We start from the raw sequence: 27,937 nt of genomic DNA, 5'->3' as shown, positions 1-27,937 counted from the left end.
TCCTCTTGCCCTGTCCATGTTCATGTGTTATCAGACACATGCTTGGGCGGATGCAAATATGTGGCAGGGTGCACAAACATATGCACTCGGCTATAAACAGGAAATACAGGCTTTCCTTGTGCTCGTGCTGGCACCCAACAGCTTGTTTTTAGTGCATTACTTTAAGATTTCACGACGGATTTGAATCGTGATTTCGTGGTGCTGCTGTTGAAACATCTGTCGGGGAGAAAATGGCAGCTGGTTCCGGAAGCGACAGGAACAACGAGGAGTGGATGAAAACTTTACCTGAAGAACTGTGGGACATTCCTTTAACCAGCCTCGCTATACCAGGTGGGAAAACAGAATATTTAACTTTTTTTAAAGTCGTGTGTGCACATCACAGTGAACGAGTATCAGAAAACAAAACTGCATATTTTGTTTTCCTTATAGTCGACTGAGTACCTTTCCAATATGGCGGACGCATTTACGTATCGTAATAGCTGACACTACGCCATACAGTCCGCCATATTGGAAAGGTCATGATTCAACTGTAGTTTTCCTTCAAAAAATGTCAAGGATTTTATAGTCATGTGCTCAAAGTACAGTGAAATTTTTACTTGCATGTCATTCCTCAAGACTCTATGTACAACAATGCAGACATGTTAAAAATAGGGCGGCACGGTCGCCTCACAGCAAGAAGGTTCCAGGTTCGAGCCCAGCAGCCGGCGAGGGCCTTTCTGTGTGGAGTTTGCATGTTCTCCCCGTGTCTGTGTGGGTTTCCTCTGGGTGCTCCGGTTTCCCCCACACTCCAAAGACATGCAGTTAGGTTAACGTGGGGCAGGCTTGGGCTGAGCAAGGTACCGAACCCCTGACTGCTCTGGTGTGGCTGCCCACTGCTCTGGGTGTGTGCGTGTTCACTGCTTCAGATGGGTTAAATGCAGAGGATGAATTTCACTGTGCATGTGACAGGTTTCTTCTTAAAAGATAGTATCCATATTTTGTACATGTAAAACTCAAAGATTATCCATAGTGACACATGGTTAATTTGGTTGAAGATGCTTTTGTCTGGCGGCACGGTGGTGTAGTGGTTAGCGCTGTCGCCTCACAGCAAGAAGGTCCGAGTTTGAGCCCCGTGGCCGGCGAGGGCCTTTCTGTGTGGAGTTTGCATGTTCTCCCCGTGTCCGCGTGGGTTTCCTCCGGGTGCTCCGGTTTCCCCCACAGTCCAAAGACATGCAGGTTAGGTTAACTGGTGACTCTAAATTGACCGTAGGTGTGAATGTGAGTGTGAATGGTTGTCTGTGTCTATGTGTCAGCCCTGTGATGACCTGGCAACTTGTCCAGGGTGTACCCCGCCTTTCGCCCGTAGTCAGCTGGGATAGGCTCCAGCTTGCCTGTGACCCTGTAGAACAGGATAAAGTGGCTACAGATAATGAGATGAGATGCTTTTGTCTGGCTTAGGAGTCGAAACTCCTAACTGCCTGAATCTCATGGTCTGCGAAAATAAAGTTGATCCTAAATGCAAATGAGTTTTGCTTTCCTTCTAGTCTCTTGTTGTTGTTTGTATGTGGAATAAATTTCTGCATACCGTAGGTGATATAAACATTTGTTGGAAACTGTCATTAAAGCAGCGGTACGTATGTAGCTAAATTTGGACAATTGGGAGGAAATCATCACAAAGCACTTCACGTTACTTCTATTCATACACTTCAGTCTACGACACACCTTGTTATGAATAATAAAAAACAGATCCAAATATTTATATAATCAGCAGTAACAAAATAAAATGTAAGTAATATAAGTATATTCATGTGGACAGTCGGGGGTCGCGCCTGGAGGACGCTCTGGACTCTTGCAGTGGTGCTTTTGTGGCTGAGGACTGCAGTTGTCGTGGGCGGTTTTGCGCTCGGGTTTCTGTCGGTGAGGGGTTTGTGGCATCAACGAGGCTGGCTTTGTGTTAGGACTGTTGATGTTGTGGTCGTGTTGTCTGTTGTTGCCCAGGTGAGGATGGGTCCCATTTTGGGTCTGGTTCCCCTTGAGGTTTCTTCCTCGTGTTGTCTGTGGGGTTTTTTCCTTGCTGCCATCACCACGGGCATGCTCATTGGGGATGAAATTGGCTCGTATTTTGGGTCGTTCAAATTCTGTAAAGCTGCTTTGCGACAATGTTTATTGTTAAAAGCGCTATACAAATAAACTTGACTTGATGTATACTGTATGTCGGTATATAACAGCATCATACCTTGTTCAAGTAATGTAACATTATCAAGATGAAAACATGCTAGATCATGTCAGGAGTCAACAGTACTGAGATTTATTGATCGGCTTCTTTTGCTCATTTAGTCTTATTTTATACATTCAGACCAACCATAAGGCAGATAAGCACATTAAGCTATTTTTATGAATGATGCTGAACGTACATTTGTGCTTGGAAATACTGACCACGGTTGCTTTATATTAATGGGATTCTTATAAACCACAGTATGTTCTAACAATAAGTGTGATGGGGCGGCACGGTGGTGTAGTGGTTAGCGCTGTCGCCTCACAGTAAGAAGGTCCAGGTTCGAGCCCCGTGGCCGGCGAGGGCCTTTCTGTGTGGAGTTTGCATGTTCTCCCCGTGTCCGCGTGGGTTTCCTCCGGGTGCTCCGGTTTCCCCCACAGTCCAAAGACATGCAGGTTAGGTTAACTGGTGACTCTAAATTGACCGTAGGTGTGAATGTGAGTGTGAATGGTTGTCTGTGTCTATGTGTCAGCCCTGTGATGACCTGGCGACTTGTCCAGGGTGTACCCCGCCTTTCGCCCGTAGTCAGCTGGGATAGGCTCCAGCTTGCCTGCGACCCTGTAGAACAGGATAAAGCGGCTAGAGATAATGAGATGAGATGAGTATTAGAACAAGGATTTGACCTTCACCCACACAGGGAGTCATGATGCCATGAGCTACTGTCTGGATATCACCTCTCCACTCCTCCGATCCGAGTCTGACTCCTTTAGACTCCTGGACAGAGTTTTCTACTGTTTTACCCGCCCCATCATTTACAAATGGGCTACTACCCAGGTATGTACACACCTGACTCAGCATACACAAAGGTTTAGATTCAGAAAATATACACTGAATTCAGAACATTTACACCTGATTTGAGCACAAGTACATCCCATTTAGTATATTTACACCATATTCAGCGCGTTCGCACCTAATTCAGCACCTTTACACCAAAGCCAGCATGTTTACACTAGGTTTAACATGCATGCAGCCGATTCAGCATGTTCACACTACATTCTGCACATTTTACACCTGGTTCAGGGCGTATACACTTGATTCAGTATGTTAACGTCCAATTCAGCCTGTTCTCACTCTTCAGTACGTTTATACCTGTTTCAGGACATGTACTTTTCAGGATGTTTACACCTGATTTAGGACATGTACATTTGATTTAGTATTTTTATGTCCAATTCAGCATGTTCTCAGAGGCTCCAACTTGGGAAATTGCAAAGAGGGAGATTCTCCCTCTCTGCGAGTAGCTCGGAGGGAGACAAGTTTGAGCGCCATAGGCGCGAAGGCGAGTTTTGTGTGTGGTGTGTGTGTGTGTGTGTATATGAATGATTCGCCACATTTCGTGTCAATTTTGTCTCATCTCATCTCATTATCTGTAGCCGCTTTATCCTTCTACAGGGTCACAGGCGAGCTGGAGCCTATCCCAGCTGACTACGGGCGAAAGGCGGGGTACACCCTGGACAAGTCGCCAGGTCATCACAGGGCTGACACATAGACACAGACAACCATTCACACTCACATTCACACCTACGGTCAATTTAGAGTCACCAGTTAACCTAACCTGCATGTCTTTGGACTGTGGGGGAAACCGGAGCACCCGGAGGAAACCCACGTGGACACGGGGAGAACATGCAAACTCCACACAGAAAGGCCCTCGCCGGCCACGGGGCTCGAACCCGGACCTTCTTGCTGTGAGGCAACAGCGCTAACCACTACACCACCGTGCCGCCCGTGTCAATTTTGTGTCAATTAAATCTTATTAATAGTAACAGATCTGGATAAATCCAGTGACTATAGACCAAACATTAATATGCCTAAAGTCAATGTTAATGTCAATAATGACTATTATACTGTAAATTGCCAATGGTAGACCCTCTGATGATAAAGCTCTTCTAATAATATTCTATTTTTAAGTCTAAGTTAGTAAAAGTCAGACAAAAAAAAGTCAGACAAGTTGGTTAGAATCTAACGTCTGGTCTGGTGATCTAACCCTGTCAGATATAGGGTCGTCTTGCTGCCATCCAAAATAGTCCGCCATTCGTCCCTGGCGACCATCGCGACGGGCGATCCCAACTTTATCTTGGTGATTTTCTGATATTTTTTCTTTGTAGTTTGGCTTTCGCCATTTCTACTAACGGAACTTCGTTTCATTATCTCATTCAAGAGAACAGAAAGTTAAAGACGAGCAGGCGATAAATGCAGACGAAATGCAGACGCAAAAAAACAAACAAAATGGTTGAGTGTCGCGGGATTTCTCGTTCTCTCACGCGTATCATTAATAGCGCCATCTGTATGCTTTACCGGTAACTGCTAAGACATTGGGTGGCTCAAGTGTGTACCCCGCGGCATACCGAATTCTGCTCGATTCATATGCGCGCTTGATCTGCATGAGCATGCCTCCGGCATTCACTCCAATCTCCCCATTACGCCGATCGGTGTACCGACCGGGGAATCGGCATATACCGCAGGGTACACACTTGAGTCCACCCATACAGTGTCAGACACACGAAAAGCGGAAAGTCAACTATTCATTTTTGTCAACATAAACATGTGTCGTAAGGGTGGGCGGGAGATTCTTATGTTGTCAGCGGGAGGTCGGGAGTGGTGGGAGAGTTGGAGCCTCTGTGTTCTCACTCTGTTCAGTATGTTTACACCTGATTCAGGGTGTGTACACTTGATTTAGTATGTTTTATGCCAGATTCAGCACATTTACACCCAATTCAGCATGTTCTCATTCCGTTCAGCATGTATACACCTGATTTAGGGCATGTACAGTGCCTTGCAAAAGTATTCATCCCCTTGGTGTTTGTCCTGTTTTTTGTCGCATTACAAGCTGGAATTAAAATGGATTGTTGGAGGGTTAGCACCGTTTGATTTACACAACACGCCGACCACTTTAAAGGTGCACATTGTCTTTTATTGTGACACAAACAAAAATTAAGATGAGAAAACAGAAATCTGGAGTGTGCATAAGTATTCACCCCCTTTCGTATGAAACCCCTAAATAAGAGCTGCTCCAACCAATTCACTTCATAAGTCACATAATTAGTTGATTAAGATCCACCTGTGTGCAATCAAAGTGTCACATGATCTGTCACGTGATGTCTGTATAAATCACCCTGTTCTGGAAGGACCCTGACTCTGCAACACTACTAAGCAAGCAACATGAAAACCAAGGAGCCTCCAAACGGGTCAGAGACAACGTTGTGGAGAAGTATAGATCAGGGTTGGGTTATAAAAAATATCCCAAACTTTGAATATCCCACAGAGCACCGTTAAATCCATTATAGCAAAATGGAAAGATTATGGCACCACTACAAACCTGACAAGAGAAGGCCCCGCCCACCAAAACTCACAGACGGGGCAAGGAGGGCGTTAATCAGAGATGCAACAAAGACACCAAAGAGAACACTGAAGGAGCTGCAAAGATCCACAGCGGAGATGGGAGTATCTGTCCATAGGACCACTTTAAGCCGCACATGCCACAGAGTTGGTGGGGCTTTATGGAAGGGTGGCCAGAAAAAAGTAATTGCTTAAGAAAACACGTTTGGAGTTTGCCCAACAGCATGTGGCAGACTCCCCAAACACATGAAGATTCTCTGGTCAAATGAGACAAAAATCGAGCTTTTTGGTCATCATGGGAAATGATGTGTGGCGCAAACCCAACACCCTGAGAACACCATTCCTACAGTGAAGCATGGTGGTGGCAGCATCATGCTGTGGGGATATTTTTCATCTGCAGGGACAGGAAAGCTGGATGGCACTAAATACAGGGCAATTCTGGAGGAAAACCTGGTTGAGTCGGCCAGAGGTTTGAGACTGGGATGAAGATTCACGGTCGAGCAGGACAATGACCCTAAACATACTGCTAAAGCTACACTGGAGTGGTTTAAAGGGAAACATTTACATGTCTTGGAATGGCCTAATCAAAGCCCAGACCTCAATCCAATTGAGAATCTGTGGCATAACTTGAAGATTGCTGTACAACCCTGATTCCAAAAAAGTTGGGACAAAGTACAAATTATAAATAAAAGCGGAATGCGATGATATGGAAGTTTCAAAAGTCCATATTTTATTCAGAATAGAACATAGATGACATATCAAATGCTTAAAATGAGAAAATGTATCATTTAAAGAGAAAAATTAGGTGATTTTAAATTTCATGACAACAACACATCTCAAAAAAGTTGGGACAAGGCCATGTTTCCCACTGTGAGACATCCCCTTTTCTCTTTACAACAGTCTGTAAACGTCTGGGGACTGAGGAGACAAGTTGCTCAAGTTTAGGGATAGGAATGTTAACCCATTCTTGTCTCATGTAGGATTCTAGTTGCTCAACTGTCTTAGGTCTTTTTTTGTCATATCTTCCTATGTAAAAAATATATGTATATAAAATAATAATAAAATATATAAATTTATAATAAAATATAAATAATTTTTATGTATATAAAAAAAAAACTAACTATATTTAATATAAGACATAATGAACGTAATCGAAAGATTAAGAATTAGTTACGGAGACGAAAGCATCAAGGAGTTTCGCCGCCTAGAGCGATTGACACGGAAACGGGCACGCTACAGGAATCACCTGAGATTCAATCTGCGCTGCCGGGATGAGGAAGTCGTACCGGCCAGCCTGAACATCAAGAACCCGATTCCAACCAGAAACGCGGAAAAGATGATCAGGAAAGTGCGGATGACTCTGGTAAAAGAACGGATACGGTGCACAACGGATAAACTAAATAATATCAACAGCGAACTACACAGAGAGACGGAAACTTTCAAACGCCGGTTTCCCCAAAACAAGGAAATGGAAATGGCAATACACGGACACTTGGCAGACATACACGAACAGGAATTCACAGAGACAAAAACCCGACAAATACGAAAACTGGACAAACTCATCGCACAGAAAAAGAAGGCAGAACCGGAGCACGCACACATCAACGACAAATGGATTCATAACATATCAAGGTACAAACTCTCACAAGCAGAACGCAGTATACTAGCAAAAGGACTCAACTACGCTGTCACACCGAACCATATACCACACGACGAATTCATTCTGGCAACTGAATTAGCATGTGAGAAAATACAGGATCAGGGACAAAAAGCAGCACTAAGAAACGCAATAGCTGGTCTATTGAAAACGGCCAAACCACCACCCAGTAACATCACAAAACAGGAAGCCAAAGCTATGAGAACATTAGCTAAAAATAAAGATATCACAATCCTCCCAGCAGATAAAGGCAGAACAACAGTTATTATGGACACTGACGAATATGAACGAAAAATGAATGAATTACTCAGTGACAACGCATTTGAAATATTAAAAAAAGACCCAACAGAAGACAAGAAAAAGAAACTTAAAGCACTACTAAAACCACTACTCGATGAAAATAAAATAGATAAGCAGGATTACAATCATTTAGTACCCACAGCCAACGTCATCCCCAGGATTTACGGCACACCAAAAATACACAAACCAGGAACACCATTACGCCCCATAGTAGATAGCATTGGTTCAGTCACATACAACTTATCAAAAGCACTCACCGAAATAATTAAACCATTACTAGGACTCACAGACCAACACTGCAAAAACTCAAAACATCTGGCAGAAGAACTAAAAAACATCAAAATGCAGCAAGATGAAGTTTTCATATCACACGACGTCATATCTCTTTTCACCAGAACACCCACGGAAGCCACCATACAGATAGTACAAGACAAATTAAAAACAGACAGGACGCTCAGGAAACGCACAAACCTCACCGTACAAGACATCACTCAGCTCCTTCAATTCATCGCCACATCCACATACTTTCAGTTCAGGAATACAATCTACAGACAGAAGGAAGGTTTTGCCATGGGAGATCCACTATCAGCCATCATGTGCGGCTTTTTCATGGAGGATCTGGAGCAGAAAGCACTCACTACAATACCAGCGGAATACAGACCAACACTCTGGAAACGGTATGTGGACGACATATTGGAAAAAGTAAAGAGGGGACACACTCAACAACTTACCGACCATCTCAATACTATAGACAATACCGGCAATATAAAATTCACACATGAAGAGGAAACGGAGCAGTCAATAGCATTTTTGGATTTAAAAATACAACACACAGAAGATGGGGACATCAAAATAAAAGTACACAGAAAACCCACACATACCGACCAATATTTAAACTGGACTTCCGAACACCCCATAATGCACAAAATATCCGTAGTTAGAACATTACATGAACGCACAGCAATAATTACAGATCCACAGGACAAAGAACAGGAGGAACAACATATACAACACGCACTGAAGGCATGTCAATATCCACAATGGGCAATATCCAAAGGGGCGGAACAGGTTAAGAACAACAAAACACAGAAGAAAGAGAAAAAACAAACTAACAAACAAGAACACAGGGGAGTAGTTACATTACCATACATCAGGGGAATAACTGAACGCATTCAAAGAATAATGAGGAAACACAATGTTAACACACCTGTCAAACCACACACAACACTCCGTCAGATCCTGGTGCATCCCAAAGACAGAATACATCCGGACAACAGATGCAACACCATATATGAGATTCCATGTAAATTATGCAATAAAACTTATATTGGGGAGACAGGAAGGAGTTTCAACACAAGAAAACATGAACATAAGAAAGAGTGCGAAAAGGAGACAGCTACAAGACAAACCCGAACAATAAAAGAAAAGGCACAACAGGAAAATTATAAGTCAGCTATAACAGATCACTGTAAAAGGGAAAACCACATTATGGACTGGGGGAATGCCAGAGTCATCCGCACAGAAGATAACAAACATCAGCGCTGGATCAGGGAGGCCATAGAGATCCGTAAGCGAAGCCCGAGGACCATCAACCGGGATGAGGGAGCATACATGCTCTCCCATACCTGGAGTCACATCTTGCAGGGGACGAACAGACAGTATAAGGCGTGACCGACCTGTCAAACCAGACAGGAAGGCCACGCCTTCAGAAACAGCAGCTGATAAAAGATGCGTCACCAATTAACATCCGGTGACACTCTGAGGAAGACGGAAGTTGTACGTCGAAACATGTCAGGTAAACAAACCCAAAAATTAGATGTCTGATAAAAAAGAAAAAAAAAAAAAAAAAACTAACTATATTTAATATAAGACATAATGAACGTAATCGAAAGAGTGTCATATCTTCCGTTTTATGATGCGCCAAATGTTTTCTATGGGTGAAAGATCTGGACTGCAGGCTGGCCAGTTCAGTACCCGGACCCTTCTTCTACGCAGCCATGATGCTGTAATTGATGCAGTTTGTGGTTTGGCATTGTCATGTTGGAAAATGCAAGGTCTTCCCTGAAAGAGACGTCGTCTGGATGGGAGCATATGTTGCTCTAGAACCTGGATATACCTTTCAGCATCGATGGTGTCTTTCCAGATGTGTAAGCTGCCCATGCCACACGCACTAATGCAACCCCATACCATCAGAGATGCAGGCTTCTGAACTGAGCGCTGATAACAACTTGGGTCGTCCTTCTCCTCTTTAGTCCGAATGACACGGCGTCCCTGATTTCCATAAAGAACTTCAAATTTTGATTCGTCTGACCACAGAACAGTTTTCCACTTTGCCACGGTCCATTTTAAATGAGCCTTGGCCCAGAGAAGACGTCTGCGCTCCTGGATCATGTTTAGATACGGCTTCTTCTTTGAACTATAGAGTTTTAGCTGGCAACGGCGGATGGCACGGTGAATTGTGTTCACAGATAATGTTCTCTGGAAATATTCCTGAGCCCATTTTGTGATTTCCAATACAGAAGCATGCCTGTATGTGATGCAGTGCCGTCTAAGGGCCCGAAGATCACGGGCACCCAGTATGGTTTTCCGGCCTTGACCCTTACGCAAAGAGATTCTTCCAGATTCTCTGAATCTTTTGATGATATTATGCACTGTAGATGATGATATGTTCAAACTCTTTGCAATTTTACACTGTCGAACTCCTTTCTGATATTGCTCCACTATTTGTCGGCGCAGAATTAGGGGGATTGGTGATCCTCTTCCCATCTTTACTTCTGAGAGCTGCTGCCACTCCAAGATGCTCTTTTTATACCCAGTCATGTTAATGACCTATTGCCAATTGACCTAATGAGTTGCAGTTTGGTCCTCCAGCTGTTCCTTTTTTGTACCTTTAACTTTTCCAGCCTCTTATTGCCCCTGTCCCAACTTTTTTGAGATGTGTTGCTGTCATGAAATTTCAAATGAGCCAATATTTGGCATCAAATTTCAAAATGTCTCACTTTCGACATTTGATATGTTGTCTATGTTCTATTGTGAATACGATGTCAGTTTTTGAGATTTGTAAATTATTGCATTCCATTTTTATTTACAATTTGTACTTTGTCCCAACTTTTTTGGAATCGGGGTTGTACAACAACGCAGCCTGTCTAACTTGTTGGAGCAGTTTTGGCTTGAGGAATGGGCAAAAATCCCAGTGGCTAGATGTGCTAAGCTAATAGAGACATACGCCAAGAGACTTGCAGCTGTAATTGTAGCAAAAGGTGGCTCTACAAAGGATTGACTTTGGGGGGGGGTGAATACCTATGCACACTAAGGTGGTGTTTACATTAGACCGTATCCATATCATTTTCGTTGCGGATGCACTGTCCGTGCACATTAAAACGCCGGAAAACCACTCCACAGGCGGAACAGTTTGAATCCGCCAGGGCCCACGTATTCAACCCAGTTCGTATCTGATCCGGTGTTGTGTAAACATTGAGGAACGAGGATACGCAGCGCTGAGCTCTAGCTGACATCGTCATTGGACAACGTCACTGTGACATCCACCTTCCTGATTCGCTGGCGTTGGTCATGCCACGTTGGTCATGTGAATGAGCAATACAGGAAGTGTGTTGAGGAAGTCATTAAGTGAATGAGCAATACAGGAAGTGTGTTGGTTACCGTAGCACTAAATAGTCTTGTTGTAATCGCAAAAAATGGCCGTTCTGTGAGGTGAAGAGTGTACCGAACACTGTTAGATCCTTTTAGCATAAACACGAAGGCCATACACGGTGTAAAAAAGGCGTCATTGTAGTACCAGTACCGTCGATAACAGACTGGCATACTTCATTTTTTACAACGACACCCTTCCAAGTGGTGAGTGACTTGCGCATGCCCGATATGCACTGGGATCATGTGACGTGCCGTCTAATTAGTCATGTGATTAGCGTATCCGTGTATTGGCGTTGCTGTGTGCACGGGGAACGGTTTTGTTGCGGGCACAGACATTTTGTGTGTGTACGCGAATCGTTTTAAAAACGTTAATCTGATGATCCGCTGATTCAAAATAATGTAAACAGGGCCTAAATTTCTGTTTTTTCATCTTAATTATTGTTTGTGTCACACTAAAAAAAAACAACAATGTGCACCTTTAAAGTGGTCGGCATGTTGTGTAAATCAAATGGTGCTAACCCTCTAAAAATCCATTTTAATTCCAGCTTGTAATGCGACAAAACAGGACAAACACCAAGGGGGATGAATACTTTTTGCAAGGCACCGTACACTTGATTTAGTATGTTTACGCCAGATTTAGCACATTTACATCTAGTTCAGCATGTTTACATCTGATTCAGGGCATGTACACTCTATTCAGTACGTTTACACCTGGTTCAGCACACTAACATTATGTACTAACGCTAATCAGGTGTAAATGTTTTTAGTTTTCGCAGTGTGCGTGTTGTTACAATTTGTGATTCCATGAAAACAGCTTTAGATCAGTCGGGTCAAAGTTTAAAGAATGATGTTTAAAGAATGCTAAGCTAGCAGGCCTGTCAGCTAACTAGCCATTATTATTATTTTTATTATTACTCTTGGTTATTGTGGTATATTTTAACATGCTTTACAGTTAAATAAATCCTTAAAGTGATTTAAATCGAGACTCAAATACTGAAAGCCACTCGTGATGACCTGTGACCTTTTTTTTTGGATAGCAATAAAACATATGGGGTGTTTCCGATTCTGGTATTCATAAATTTTTTAAAAGCTTTCATGAGTGTAAAGACGTAGACGTATTCTCAGGCCATTTTTATTCTATTCCTAATCATTTTCTATTTCTTGGACAGTTGAACATTAAACTATTAATTATTATTAATCACGATGGTTTAAAATGCCCTGTTCAGTGATGCTTCACACAAACCAACTCTACATTAACCGGATATGACTTGTGAGTTGCCTTTTATGGAAAAAGGGGTGGGGCAGAGCTGATTTTATTATGGTAATTTCAGGGTCAGAAAAATGTAAACAGAAACGAGCCAAATCATTTAAAGGGCAGTAGTACTACTCATTTTTGTAGTTGTGTTAATATGATCATTGCAGCTCTAGAAAAAAGTAGAAACACTGCAAGTTGCACCTTTTTATAAATATTTTGTCTGTCCTTCTCTGACAGCTGAATGAATTTAAAGTGCCATTCCACCATTGGATGTATTCTTTGGCATAAAATACAATATATTTTATGACAACATGACTAGACAGAGAAATCTTTTAGCTTCAAAATGATATATCAAACATAATTTTTTGACAACGACAAGTATATTAATTTTGCGACCAAAGTCACCTACCCTTTTAATTTCCGCGCGGTAGTGAAACGTGATGTCATCGGCAGGTTCCCCTTCTTGTGTACCACGTCACGTGTGACGTGGCACAGATTATCAGCAACGGCGGATAGAACGCGATTTCCACTTGTCGATTGCTGTGCCGATATTCACCATCGACCGTCTCCTTTGGGCTTCACTTGCTATTTTCCTTCGCTTCTTTTCCGAAGCTGACAATCGTGTTCTATCCGCCATTGCTGATAATCTGTGCCACGTACACAAGAAGGGGAACCTGCCGATGACATCACGTTTCACTACCGCGTGGAAATTAAAAGGGTAGGTGACTTTGGTCGCAAAATTAATATACTTGTCGTTGTCAAAAAATTATGTTTGATATATCATTTTGAAGCTAAAAGATTTCTCTGTCTAGTCATGTTGTCATAAAATATATTGTATTTTATGAAAAAAAAATACATCCAATGGTGGAATGGCACTTTAAGCCTGCTTTAAAATTTTTTCAACAGGTAAAAAATATCATACAGCAACTACAAGCTGGTGTCCGATACTTTGACCTTCGAATTGCCCACAAACAGAATGACATGTCACCTGACCTTTACTTCACTCATGTGATCTACACCCAAGTGACAGTTGTGGTGAGTTTACACGGGCTTCTTTATCAGCCTTTATTTTTAAACACTTTATTTAAAGTAAAACAATTAAATGTAATAACTTTTTTTTTCTATTTACGAATAAAATATTTTATGAACAGAATAAATTAATGATGTAATTTAGTTTGATTTTTTTTTTTGAGTTAATATTAATTTATTACAACCCCAACTCGGAGAAAGTCAGGACGGTGTGGAAAATGCAAATAAAACGGAAAGCAGTGATTTTCTAAATGTACTTTGACTTGTATTTGATTGCAGACAGAATGAACCCGAGATATTTCATGTTTTGTTGGTCAACTTCATTTCATTTGTTAGTCTACATCCATTCCTGTGTTTCAGTCCTCTAACACATTGCAAAAAAAGTTGGAACAGGGACAATTTAGGGCGAGTAATGAGGTAAAACAATTAAATAATGATGTGATTTGAAACAGGTGATGTCAACAGGTGACTGTAATCATGATTTGAAGAAAAACTCAGTCTTCAGGAAAAGCCTAGCATTTGAGGAGCAAAGCTGGGCCGAGGATGATCTCAACAAACGTGTGAGAAAATGGTTGAAATGTTTAAAAACAATATTCTGCAGAGAAAGATAGGAAGGGATTTGGATATTTCACCCTCTATGGTGCATAAGATCATTCAATGATTCGAGGAACCTGGAGGAATTTCCGTGCGTAAAGGGCAAAGGGCTCAAGCCTAATCTGAACCCCCGTGATCTCCGATCCCTCACTGCATCAAGAACCGTCATTAGCTGATAGAACCACATGGGCTCAGGATTACTTTGGCAAACCTTTATCAAGCTACAATACGGAGTTACATCCACAAACTCCAGTTAAAACTCATCTCATCTCATTATCTCTAGCCGCTTTATCCTGTTCTACAGGGTCGCAGGCAAGCTGGAGCCTATCCCAGCTGACTACGGGCGAAAGGCGGAGTACACCCTGGACAAGTCGCCAGGTCATCACAGGGCTGACACATAGACACAGACAACCATTCACACTCACATTCACACCTACGCTCAATTTAGAGTCACCAGTTAGCCTAACCTGCATGTCTTTGGACTGTGGGGGAAACCGGAGCACCCGGAGGAAACCCACACGGACACGGGGAGAACATGCAAACTCCGCACAGAAAGGCCCTCGCCGGCCACGGGGCTCGAACCCGGACCTTCTTGCTGTGAGGCGACAGCGCTAACCACTACACCACCGTGCCGCCCTCCAGTCAAAACTTTACTGTGCAAAAAGGAAGTATTATATTAACTGCGTCCAGAAACGGTGCCGACTTCTCTGGGCTCGGAGGCGTCTGGGATGGACCATTACACAGTGGTGTGTCATGGTATGGGGTTGGGTCAGTGCCCTTGGTAAAGGTAACTTGCACTTCTGTGATGGGGCATTAATGCAGAAAAGTACTCAGATATTTTGGAGCGACAAATGCTGCCTTCAAGATGACATCTTTTCCAGAGAGATTTCAATATGGCAATGGGGGGAAAAAAAAACACATTCTGCACACATTACAAAGGCGTGGCTGTGGAAGAAGAGGGCGTGTCCCCTCGGTCTCAATAGAAAATGGGTGGACAATTTTGAAACAAAGAACATGAAGGAAGAAGGGGACAAAATAACACCTGAAACACTTCATCACCTGGTGTCTTCAGTCCCTGAACATCTTTTAAGTGTTGTGAGAAGGAATGGGAAAGTTATAAAGTGGGAAATGCTTTACCGTCCCAACTTTTTTTGAAATGTGTTCCAAGAATCCAAATTTAAATCCTTATTTTGAATAAAACAATAAAATTCATGAGGTAAAACATCAAATAATGTGCTGCTGTATTGTTTCGAGTGTAATACAGGTCAAAGATTCTTTACAAATCGTTGTTTTCAGTTTTAATTTCAATTTCAACACACCTTCAGATAATTAATACGTTAAGTAATCCAAAATGAAGGCGAAAGAAAGCTGAATAAGATTTTCTACGATGTTTTCCAGGACACTCTGAACACCGTCGCCGCATGGCTCTCGGCGCACCCCAAAGAGGTCATCATCCTCAGCTGCAGTCATTTTGAGGGCTTGAGTGAAGATCTGCACGAGGAATTTATTTATTCGCTCAAGAAGATCTTTGGCTCTAAACTGTGTCCTTCTAAAGTAAGTTGAAAATTAAAGCGGAAGTGAGTAAAAATAAAGACTCATCATCATCACTGGTCAGTTTGGAGTCGTCACTGCATTTCCGTTTCATCGTTTTTCTCAGATTGTCATTTTGTTTTTGCTTGGCTCGTCTTGTCCAGGCTGATGTAACCCTACGAGGCTTGTGGTCATCAGGATATCAGGTGGTGCTGTCATACGAGGACCAGACAGCAGAACATCATAAAGAGCTGTGGCCTGCAATCCCATACTGGTGGGCGAACACGGCCAAGGCCGAGGAACTGCTCCAATATCTCGACTCGCAGAAACATCTCAGTCGTCCAGGTGACGTGTGCTCCTCGTCTACCACAGCAGTTTGCCAATGCTACCATTTAATTTCTCATTCATTAATGATGCTTTGTGCTTTTTATCCATTTATAGTTACATTTAATATCATGGAACGTCCATGAAGCAAATTAGTTCCTGTTCGTACTTGCATCCAGCGTCTCTCTCTCTCTCTTTTTCTCTTACTTGAAGTTGAGTCAAGAAAAACTATTTCCAAGTGTTGTAAAACAAAAATTTACAGCTTTAACTCCGATTGTTAAAAAGCGCCGACTTGAAAGGTTCCTTCCGCAAACGTCTCCTCAGTTTTTTTTTTTTAAAGGATCTTGATCTTTTTTTTTAAAGATATTTTTTGGGCTTTTTTCACCTTTTATAGGATAGGACAGTGTAGAGACAGGAAATGAGCAGGAGAGGGAGAGAGATCGGGAAATGACCTCAGGTCGGAATCGAACCCGGGTCCCCAGATTTATGGTGTGGCACCTTATCCACCTGAGCCACGATGCCCCCAGCTCCTCAGTTTAATGAAACTTCACCGACGGAATTAGGCGCGTCTTAAAACTTGTTTCTGATATGCAGCAGCGTGTGCTCTCTGAATCCCTATGAATGACCGGTTACCATAGAAATGGTAACGTATTAGAGCGACGCATTAATATAAACCTGTGCGACTGTCGGAGCTGCTGTTATAGAAAAGTAATCAACACCTTCTAACCAATCAGAGTCCAGAACTCGATAGCGCTCCTGATTTATAAATTACTTAACAATTTTAAAAATTGCAATTAAAGCGGCAGTCAGTGACTTTTTTTTTTTTTTAAGTCAGCACATTTTGTGTTTCTCCTCAGCTTTTATAAAATATTTGTATTCGGAATATTAATTTCTAACACGAAAGGTCCTAATCTTAAACGTAATCACTTCTTCAGTCTGTGTTATTGTGATTGAATATCCAAATATAAAATATTTCTTGACTTGTCAGATTACAGTTCCAGATCTTAAAAGGAACGCTTCTTGATTCCAGACCACACCTGTGCAAGAAACCTGCTGAGTTTTGTAATCGGCTAAAATCTCTCGCTACACCTTTAAAACGCAACCAATACACCACTTTCCGACTCGTTTCCCACTTTAGAAAGAAATTCTGCTTTGTTTTATATCCGGCTGCTTTGTGATAATACCTGCTGTTAAAATTGCGACTAAAATAAATAAAATTGAATTGAGAAAATGATGCTGCTAATTTGAAGCCAGGGCTAACGATGACAAATTTTTAAAAATTCTGACTTTTACTCTGTTGGCATTCAGAATTTTCCTTGGAGTCGTTTTCTTTGGGAATGTTCATGATCGCTTTCCGGAAGCTGCATATTTATTTACAATTTATCATGAAGTCAGTGCTGGAAAATGAAATAAGGAAAGCGTGGTGTATATAGAGGATATTACACGGTGGTGTGAAGATATCAAGTTTATCTTTGAATGGTGAGATTATATACAGTACTGTGCAAAAGTCTTGGCACCCTATTTTTTTTTCCATACAAACTTAATTATAGATTTCTATTTGATGACTTCTTTTATTTTATCGAGTCAAAACATTACAAAAACATTTTAGAGTTCCAAACGTTTGTGTTTTGTTTTTTTTCCCCCAGCACATTCCATAAGAGAACACTTTTCAGATTAAAAAAAGAAAACATAATGAAGGCTGCTGGGTTTTGGTGTAAAATGAAGAAGTGAGTGTGACAGTCAAAGTGTCCAGAAGAACTGTGGCTGGTTCTGGAAGATGCTCAGGAAAACCTACAGCTCATTTCCGCATAAAACTGCACTCACTGGACCTGAGAACACTTTTTTTTTTTAAAGCAAAGGGTCATCTCACACCAAATATTGACTTTGCTTCATTTATTATGGCTCACTGATTACTGTTGAAACATTTAATTTCATTATTTTTAAGTCAATTTTGGTCGACAGCATTTCTTTACATCATGTGCCTCAGACTTTTGCACAGCACTGTTATATCACTTGAAGATAAACTTCATATCTTCGCACCACCGTGTAATGTTCTTTATATTATATGGACACGTTGACAAAAAAAAAATATGTGCAAGTTAATCAAAAGAATTTTAATTTTGAACCGGTTCACCGTTTCGACAACGCGTATCTAGTCAGCGGGAAAACACTGAGAGTGACGTCATCGGAGTGAAATATCAGGAATTATGTCCCTCAGATCCGTGATGTATTTCGTATGAAAAATGCGAGTTTTTCAACACGGGATGATCAACTTCATATCTTCAAGCCGGGCGGCACGGTGGTGTAGTGGTTAGCGCTGTCGCCTCACAGCAAGAAGGTCCTGGGTTCGAGCCCCGTGGCCGGCGAGGGCCTTTCTGTGTGGAGTTTGCATGTTCTCCCCGTGTCCGCGTGGGTTTCCTCCGGGTGCTCCGGTTTCCCCCACAGTCCAAAGACATGCAGGTTAGGTTAACTGGTGACTCTAAATTGAGCGTAGGTGTGAATGTGAGTGTGAATGGTTGACCTAAAGGCTGACCTAATGTCAGCCCTGTGATGACCTGGCGACTTGTCCAGGGTGTACCCCGCCTTTCGCCCGTAGTCAGCTGGGATAGGCTCCAGCTCACCCACGACCCTGTAGAAGGATAAAGCGGCTACAGATAATGAGATGAGATCTTCAAGCCGATGTGTGATTTTTTTTTTTTCTTTTTATTATCTCGACACATTCACAAACAAAAAGTCCCTAAATTTATCAAAACAACTCGCTCATCGATTTCCTCACAAGCCACATATAGAGATTTGTGTCACGGTTTGGGTTCTCCATGTCCCGAAAAATATGAGTGGTGTATTTCTCAGTAGAACACTCGTGTCTATATAATGTATTTAACAGTTATTCCATGAAATCGAGTCGTACATGAGCGGATAGCTGATGAGGCGCGTAGCACCGAGTTGTCTATAATCCATGTATGACAAGATTGAGTGGAATAACTCTTTTATTCTCTCCACATTCACTGGATTTTGAGAAAAACATTTTCATTTTTTGCAAATTCGATAAATAACTTTCTACAGAACGTCAGACAAAATAATAATTTACGCTTAGAATGTAAACAAACCAGCGAGATGACGAGCAATTTGTGAAAAATAAAAAGATACGTTCTTACGGTACCATCAAATACTCCATATTATTCCATATTTTGTTGCTTGTTTTTGGAGTTTTGTTTTCGAGTAGAGTTTTTATTTCATCCTCAATTGATTCAGTAGCACATGCCGCCATTTTGGCTTTTTTGTTCTTCTTAAGATTTTTTTTTTTTTGGCGGCTGGCAAACCAAATTAAAGATGAATTACTGCCACCGACTGGACTGGAGTGTGGAACTGGAGATATGGGGGGGGGGGGGGGGGGGGGGGAGGACAAAACTATATTCTTTTAGCTATTTCTGTTTCTTTTAAATACTTGATGATGATAAAGTGATATATCTGACTTGATGTGCTTCACCATTTTGTTTTTCCTCTACTCACGGTATACACTTATGTGCAAAATAATAGCAGTGTGTTTAAAACAATTGAGAAAAAGCTCAATCCTCATAATAGCATTTCTTTCCATATACACAAAGGCACTGGGAGCACTGCGTATTCAATTACAAATGAAAACATGAACAAAATATCAATTTTAAACTGAAAATGAAGAAAAAAGAATAATAGGTTGTTCAAAAAAATAGCAGTCTGCATTTTCATTTACAAACTCGAATATTTACAGTATAAACTGAAATTTGTTTACAGATTTAGCTTTTCTGTTAATCACGAAACTAATATTTAGTTGTATAACCTTTATTTCTGATAACTGCTTTACATCTGTGTGGCATGGAGTCAACTAACATCTGATACCTGCCAAGAGATATTCCAACCCGAGCTGACTGGACTACATTCCACAGTTCTTCTGCATTCTTGGGTTTTGCATTAAAAACAGCATTTTTGATGCCACTCTACAAATTCTCAATCGGATTGAGGTCTGGAGATTGGGCTGGCCACTTCATAAGATCAATCTTGTTGGTCTGGAACCAGGACGTTGCCCGCTTGCTGGTGTGTTTGGGGTCGTTGTCCTGCTGAAACACCCATTTCAAGGGCATTTCTTCTTTAGCATAAGGCAACATGACCTCTTCCAGTATTTTGATATATTCAAACTGGTCCATGGTGCCTGGTATGCGATAAATGGGGCCCGACTCCAAAGTATGAGAAACATCCCCAAACCATTCTGCTTGCACCTCCATGTTTTACAGTCTTCACAGTGTACGGTGGCTTGAATTCACTGTTTATGGGTCGTCTCACAAACTGTCTGTGGCCTTTAGACCCAATAAGAACAATCTTGCTCTCATCTGTCCATAGAATGTTGTGCCACTTCTCTTTAGGCCAGTCAATGTGTTCTTTGGCAAACTGTAACCTTTTCAACACGTCTTTTTTTCAACAATGGTACTTTACGAGGGTTTCTTGCAAATAGTTTGGCTTCACATAGGCGTCTTCTGATTGTTGCCATACTCCCAGGTAACTGACGATCTTCTTTGATTTCCCTGGAGCTGATCATTGGATGCTTCTTTGCCATTCTTGTTATTCTGTGATCTACGCGGATGGTAATATTTCTTTTCCTACCATGTGTTTTGGATTTTGTTTGCCATTTTAAAGCATTTGAGATCATTTTAGCTGAGCAGCCAATTATTTTCTGCACTTCTTTATATGTTTTCCCCTCTCCAGTCAACTTCTTGATCAAAGTTCTTTCTCCTTTGGTACAATGTCTGGAACGACCCATTTTACTCACTGAGCAAGGGCTAAAACCAGCAGGTACAACATTTGCTGCCCTCCTTCTTTAAATAAGGGCCATGATTGACACCTGTTTCTTCACAGAATGAATGACCTCTCTAATTGAACTCCACACTGCTATTAATTTGAACCAGGGCTTTGAACCAGAATTTTTTTCCTATTGGTTCGTTCCGAACAGAAACGGAATTTTAACGTTTCCAGTTTTGGGTTCCACCATTAAATAGACGTTCCCGAACCGGTTAGAACAAAAAAATTTCGTTCCCGGAACGGTTAATTACGTTCCCTGTCAGCTGTTTAACAAATGGCTATAAAATTATGTCTCTGTCTCATTCAGCTTAAGCCAAATGTAGGCTAATTCTATTACAACCTTCATTAAATAAGACAAGAAATAATCTCATCTCATTATCTCTAGCCGCTTTATCCTTCTACAGGGTCGCAGGCAAGCTGGAGCCTATCCCAGCTGACTACGGGCGAAAGGCGGGGTACACCCTGGACAAGTCGCCAGGTCATCACAGGGCTGACACATAGACACAGACAACCATTCACACTCACATTCACACCTACGCTCAATTTAGAGTCACCAGTTAACCTAACCTGCATGTCTTTGGACTGTGGGGGAAACCGGAGCACCCGGAGGAAACCCACGCGGACACGGGGAGAACATGCAAACTCCACACAGAAAGGCCCTCGCCAGCCCCGGGGCTCGAACCCAGGACCTTCTTGCTGTGAGGCGACAGCGCTAACCACTACACCACCGTGCCGCCAAGACAAGAAATAATTCAAAACAATTATTATTTCAAATGTTGGCGATTTGGATTCTCAGTACGTCTTCCCATCTACACAAACAGAAAAAGTGCCAAAAATGAAAGAGAATTCGTTTAGTGTGTTACCAAAGGCTAGTCAGGCCCTATGCATTGATAGGCTAACAGAGGTTAACGTCATTTAATGTTCGCGAGCCTCTCATTAACGTGGACAAATATATTGATATCGTGTTTGAAATTGACGTTTTTGAATAACGATAGACTGCAATATTTACCTCTTATTTAAGATGTGGAGGCGTGATAGTAGTCCACCCTCCCGCTCTCTCCATTCAGTCAGCGAACGTCACACAGGAAGTGAACCCCAGCGGGTCATAGAAACTTGCGCAGGAGAAGAATGACTTTATTTGCAGGCTACGGAAACTTTGAGGAACGAAATAAAAACCGGTATTAACCAGTTACCATTATTTTTAATAAGCGTTTCTGTTCCGGAACATAAAAAATAATAAAGTTTCTGGTTTCGTTTCTGTTCCATGTGAAATAGAAAAAGTTCCCGGTTTTCGTTTTCGTTCCGTGAACCGGTTCAAAGCCCTGATTTGAACACGCTGCTATTAATTTGAACACGCCCCTTTCATTAAATGAGTCGATTGCACCCAATTAGCAGAGTGCATGTCATGACTGTTGATTCTGTTGGTTGCCCATTACTTGGCTACACCTATTTTTTCCCATGTTGTATTATCCTTTCTGCCAAAATCAGTAATTAAACACATCAGTGATGTTAGACTGCTATTATTTTGCACATAACTGTATGAGCTGATAGCCTAGTAGTAGAGTAGCCAATCAGAGTGCGTGATTTATTCTATCCACATTCACTGGATATGAGCAAAGACGTTAGACTCTGATGTTACACTCCTAATAACTTTAACGGTAGAAGCTACTGTACTATTAGATTTTTTTAATTTTTTTTTTACCTTTATTGGATAGGACAGTGTAGAGACAGGACAGGAAATGAGCGGGAGAGAGAGACGGGGAGGGATCGGGAAATGACCTCGGGTCGGAATCGAACCCGGGTCCCCGGATTTATGGTATGGTGCCTTAGCCACCTGAGCCACGACACCCCAGCTACTGTACTATTTAAAAAAAACCTGCCAGTTCTTTATTGGTTTACGGACAAAGCCATGATTTTAACCCAAAAAGATCACGGGAAAAAAACCCTCATGATCGTCTTTAATTTTTAAAAGTGTTGATTTAAATTAGCGTTTAATTTTCTTCTTGTGTGTACAGACGGCTTCTTCGTCACAGGCCTGAACTTGACCGCAGACCGATGCTTCATCGCCTCCAACCCGCACATCTCCCTGCGGACTTTAACCACGGATCATTGGGAGTGTGTGAGGAGATGGTTGGAGAAGCAGAAACCCGGTGCTGACTCGACAAGCCTCAACATCATCGCAGGAGATTTTATAGGGTCGAATCCTCTGTGCTCCATCATCATCGCTCTGAATAAAAAACTGCTCAAGCACAGAGAGCCTTAAAGGTGGACGGGTGAAGTGTTCAATCTGCCTCGGTGGAGGAATTTCGCTCAGTAAACTTTTACAGGAACAGAGACTCGGTTACTTTTGTACAATTTTATTTACTTGGTTTATACAGTGTGTGATATATGAAAACTTTTCATAAATAAATATTTACCTAGTGTCAGAAAGAGGACAAACACACGCCTCAGGGGTGTGTGTGTGTGGTGTTATGCCGCGTGAGCAGGAACAGCTTCCTATAGCGTCCGTATGCTGCGGCGCTGATCACCACCTTGACGTTGGCCGTACAGTCGTCATCTCCATCATGCACTTCCTGAACCGTGGCTTCCTTATACAGCCACCTGCGTACACACACACACATCATTCTGACGTTATTAAAGGGACGATGCGTGATCTATCCGCCGCCGTCGATAGGTAGGGTGTGTGATTTGCCTGCACTGAGAAAACGTATTTACTCCAAACTCACTTGTGTTATAAGTCTAACCATACGTTCATGTTAACCAGCAACAAATATCCATTCATTTAATCTGAATTTCTCAATTCCCAGCATATTAGACGTCAAATCCGAATGATGGGCTTGAATGATTCTGAGAACCAATCATGTCTGACTTTCCTCCAGTTCCCTGCTCACAACTTTAGTTCCTGCTTCCTGCAAAAAACGAAGAAAAAACAAAACTTATCGCTATGGTTTAATCTTATTGTCACATAACCTTTCACTAAATGTGTTTATATTGCGATGGCGATGCATCGGTCACCTCAGGCTGCTGCCGCAAAGCCAAAGCAGTCTAAGATTTCTGCGTTTTTCTCCCTTGGCACCGTCGACCACCCTGAGCGGTTTGAGCCAGTGAAGGTGGAGGAGGCTCAGGACACTGATGTGACGTACGGTACAGAGCTGTAGTCTAAGGAGTTGACAAATGCTGCATGTTGCCAGTCTTGTTTTTTGATGTTAGGCCATGACTTATGTGGTAACTAACTATAGTCAGCTTCGCTTCTAGACCAGGGATGAGCACAGTAGGGGGAAAAAAAAAAAAACCACTCTTTTCAAGGCTGTAACTTGTATTAATCTTAACCAAAGTGACTAGATCCATCACAAGTTTCAGTCTTCATCAGTAGATGCTGAAAATGCTGACCCACATATTTCATGATATTTCAGTGAATCCAGGTAGAAGGGCTATTTGAACTCTTGACTACATCTCTTTCCGTCCTGGTTGACAACACTGAGGCTGAAAGGTTCTTCAGCTGTAGCAACAGAATAAAGGTCAGCCTCTGCAACCAACTTAGTACTCAACCGCCTTGTTCGTCTAAGCTATACCATTGAGGACTTCCCATTTGAGGAAGCTACAGAACTTTTCATGCAACCTCATCTGAGGTGTGTGTGAAATCTCACGCTCAACGTGTCCATGTAAAGGTTAGCTTCTGTGGTTCGGACAGCCGTTACCGATTTACCACACCATGCTAATCAGGACTGAGCATTGCAAAATTACGCACAAAGGCCACATCATGTGCTATAAAATAAAGAATTTTCTTGAAACGATTTGAGTCGACCAATTCCTTTTTCAGAAATTCACTACCGAAAACACTATTTTAAGAGCTTCTCCCAACTGCTTTTTCATGCCAAGGTTGCACCAGAGGGCCCCAAATTTTAGGGATGGGTAGCACGAGAATTTTTGTATCGTGATACATGATCAGCGTATCATGATGTTTTAGTGTAAGAATGGCATTTCTTTTCTTTAAGCAAAACAATTAAGGAAACAAATGTAATCATTATTAAACACACTGCAAAAAATGGCCTTTCAAAAATAAGAAATAAAAGATTAAAACAAAGCATATTTGCTTGAATCAGGTGAAAAAAATCTGCCAATGGAACTAGTCAAATTTGACTTGGTAAGATTTCTTAAAGTAAGATGAAAAATCTAACCTGTTTTTAGATGAAATAATTCCAAAATAAGATCGGGGAACTTACTATGCGAGATCTGATTAACTCAAAATAATCAAAATAGTTCTTATAACAAGATCGCACTTCTTACATTTAGCCATTCAAGTCATTTTTATTTATTTCATTTTAAGGGTATTTCACTTAAATTCATGACAAAGTCTTAGCAGTAAAAACTGAATTTAAGATAAATATACTGCACAGCAGCTTATGGAAACAATCACAACCGAAATGAATAAATTAAAAAGGTGGTTTATTGTAAACAAATTGTCATTGAATTTGAGTAAAACAAAGATTATGTTATTTGGAAAATATAAGTCGAACCCTCAAGTTGAATTGAAAATTGACAACATAACCATAGAAAGAGTTTATGAAATAAAATTTCTGGGTGTGATTGTTGATCATAAAATCTGCTGGAAACCGCATATTAATCATGTTAAAGCAAAAATAGCAAAGATTACTGCAATTTTGGGGAAATCAAGACACATTCTGGACTATAAATCACTACATACTCTGTATAATGCACTCATATTTCCATATCTGAGCTACTGTGTGGAGATATGGGGTAATACCTACAAATCTAACCTGCAGCCGTTATCCACATTACAAAAAAGAGCAATAAGAATCGTCAATAATACGGGAGATCTTGAGCATACAAACGCATTATTCGTAAAAGCAAACACTCTGAAATTCACGGATCTGGTTAAACACAAGACTGCACAAATTATGTATAAAGCAAGACATAACCTTCTTCCGGGTGAGGTACAAAATACGTTTATGGAAAGGCAGGGTGGGTATAACCTGAGAGGGGAAATGAATTTTAAGAGAGTAAATGTTAGAACAACTATGAAAAGTATGTGCATAACAGTCTGTGGGGTGAAATTGTGGAATGGTCTGGATAATGAGCTCAAAAATAGCACCAACATAAAACTGTTTAAAAAATTATATAAAAACATGTTACTAAAAATATATATGAGAATGAGGACAGGCAGACTATATAGGTGATGATGAAATTGAGAGCAAGTCTGTGACTGGTCTTCTTGTATTTTGTATATAGTTATAGGTAAGTGTATATGTATGTTCTGTATATATGTATTGTACGTGTGTATATATGCATAACATAAGTATCTGTATATATGATTTGATTTGGTCGATATTATACCATGTCGGTATGTCTTGGTATGTTGGTATGTTTTCTTTTTGTTTGTTGCTTTTGTATATATAGTTTATTATGGTGGAAAGTGACATTTGATTAGCGGTGGTATAGAGGGTTAGGATTGGATAAGTTATTACTTCTTCCTAATCCTTTCCGAACATTATTGTGTTACTGCCTTGTGGCTACGCTATTCTGTTTGTTTATGACGATGTTTTGATTATTATATTTTTTATTTAATTTTTTTTTATATCTTCTTTATTGTTCAGAATAAAGTAATCAATCAATCAATCAATCAATCAATCAATCAAAAAGATAAATATACTAATATTAGGATTGTTAAATTCTACAACTAAGCATTGCTAGCTTAAAAGATTCTCCTTTTGTGACCTGTAATTAGTAAAATACTCTAGATATGAGACCAGAGACTATCTTGAATCAAGTTGACGACACGTGTAGCATTGCAACAAGTTTATTTTTTTTCCCCATTTCAACATTCAAACATTAAAACATCTCTTAAAGGAACAGTTCACCGTACTTCCATAATGAAATATGTTCTTCTCTGAATTGAGACGAGCTGCTCCGTACCTCTCCAAGCTTTGCGCGACCTCCCAGTCAGTCAGACGCAGTCAGACGCGCTGTCACTCCTGTTAGCAATGTAGCTAGGCTCAGCATGGCCAATGGTGTTTTTTGGGGCTGTAGTTAGATGCGACCAAACTCTTCTGCGTTTTTCCTGTTTACATAGGTTTATATGACCAGTGATATGAAACAAAGTTCAGTTACACAAATTGAAACGTGGCAATTTTCTATGCTATGGAAAGTCCGCACTATAATGACAGGCGTACTAACACCTTCTGCGCGCTTCGACAGCGCATTGATACCTGCACTCCTGAGTCAAAGCCTAGTCAAAGCCCAGACCTCAATCCAATTGAGAATCTGTGGCATAACTTGAAGATTGCTGTACAACCCCGATTCCAAAAAAGTTGGGACAAAGTACAAATTGTAAATAAAAGCGGAATGAGTGCAGGTATCAATGCGCTGCCGAAGCGCGCAGAAGGTGTTAGTACGCCTGTCATTATAGTGCGGACTTTCCATAGCATAGAAAATCGCCACGTTTCAATTTGTGTAACTGAACTTGTTTCATGTCACTGGTCATATAAACCTATGTAAACAGGAAAAACGCGGAAGAGTTTGGTCGCATCTAACTACAGCCCCAAAAAATACCATTGGCCATGCTGAGCCTAGCTACATTGCTAACAGGAGTGACAGTGCGTCTGACTGGCTGGGAGGTCGCGCAAAGCTCGGAGAGGTACGGAGCAGCTCGTCTCAATTCAGAGAAGAACATATTTCATTATGGAAGTACGGTGGACTGTTCCTTTAAGATTCCACTTCCCCAGGACCTCAGGCACCAAAAAAAAAATAAATAAAAAATAAAAAAAAGTCTACGCATTTTGACTTACAGTACTTACACAACGCCAAAGCAACAGTGCATTTTGGGGGCACTGACTATTCATGTGTACGAGGGGTTTACAAGATCAGGCACAAACCCCCCCCCCCAAAAAAAAAAAGTTCATTTATTCCCAAAACAAGCATACTTTGCTTTTTTTTCTTGAAACAAGATGAACCGCATTTGACAAATGTCCAAAATGTACTTACTTGTTTTAAAAAAAACTTGTTTTATTTTCAAAGGTGCTCCAAATAAGACTTTTTCAAGACGTTTTGTCTATACAAGATTTTCAAGATGGACTGTCTAAAAACTAGCCTTTCTAGCTAAATGAGGTTTTGCTTGTTGGGCAATTATGTCTTATAATAAGAGTGGCTCGATGTTTTGACT

General features: G+C 41.2%; 2 protein-coding genes across 2 annotated transcripts in view; one reads left to right on the top strand and one right to left on the bottom strand.

Annotated features, from left to right (window-relative positions):
• On the top strand, positions 1 to 26,394 carry si:dkey-66a8.7 (PI-PLC X domain-containing protein 1). Its single transcript, XM_060920149.1, has 6 exons — positions 1 to 330; positions 2,892 to 3,028; positions 13,357 to 13,485; positions 15,472 to 15,627; positions 15,768 to 15,948; positions 22,773 to 26,394. The coding sequence occupies exons 1-6, from the start codon at positions 231 to 233 to the stop codon at positions 23,018 to 23,020; spliced, it is 951 nt and encodes a 316-aa protein (XP_060776132.1). The 5' UTR covers positions 1 to 230; the 3' UTR covers positions 23,021 to 26,394.
• Positions 23,099 to 27,937, bottom strand: part of gtpbp6 (GTP binding protein 6 (putative)) — a 39,526-nt gene continuing 34,687 nt past the window's right edge. Inside the window, exon 10 of the mRNA XM_060920148.1 lies at positions 23,099 to 23,358. Within this exon, the coding sequence (XP_060776131.1) occupies positions 23,205 to 23,358 (154 nt within the window). The 3' untranslated portion in view covers positions 23,099 to 23,204. The remainder of the gene's footprint in view (positions 23,359 to 27,937) is intronic.

Source organism: Neoarius graeffei, chromosome 4, assembly GCF_027579695.1.
Source record: "Neoarius graeffei isolate fNeoGra1 chromosome 4, fNeoGra1.pri, whole genome shotgun sequence".
Taxonomy (NCBI): domain Eukaryota; kingdom Metazoa; phylum Chordata; class Actinopteri; order Siluriformes; family Ariidae; genus Neoarius; species Neoarius graeffei.
This window is presented reverse-complemented; position numbering and strand designations above follow the sequence as displayed.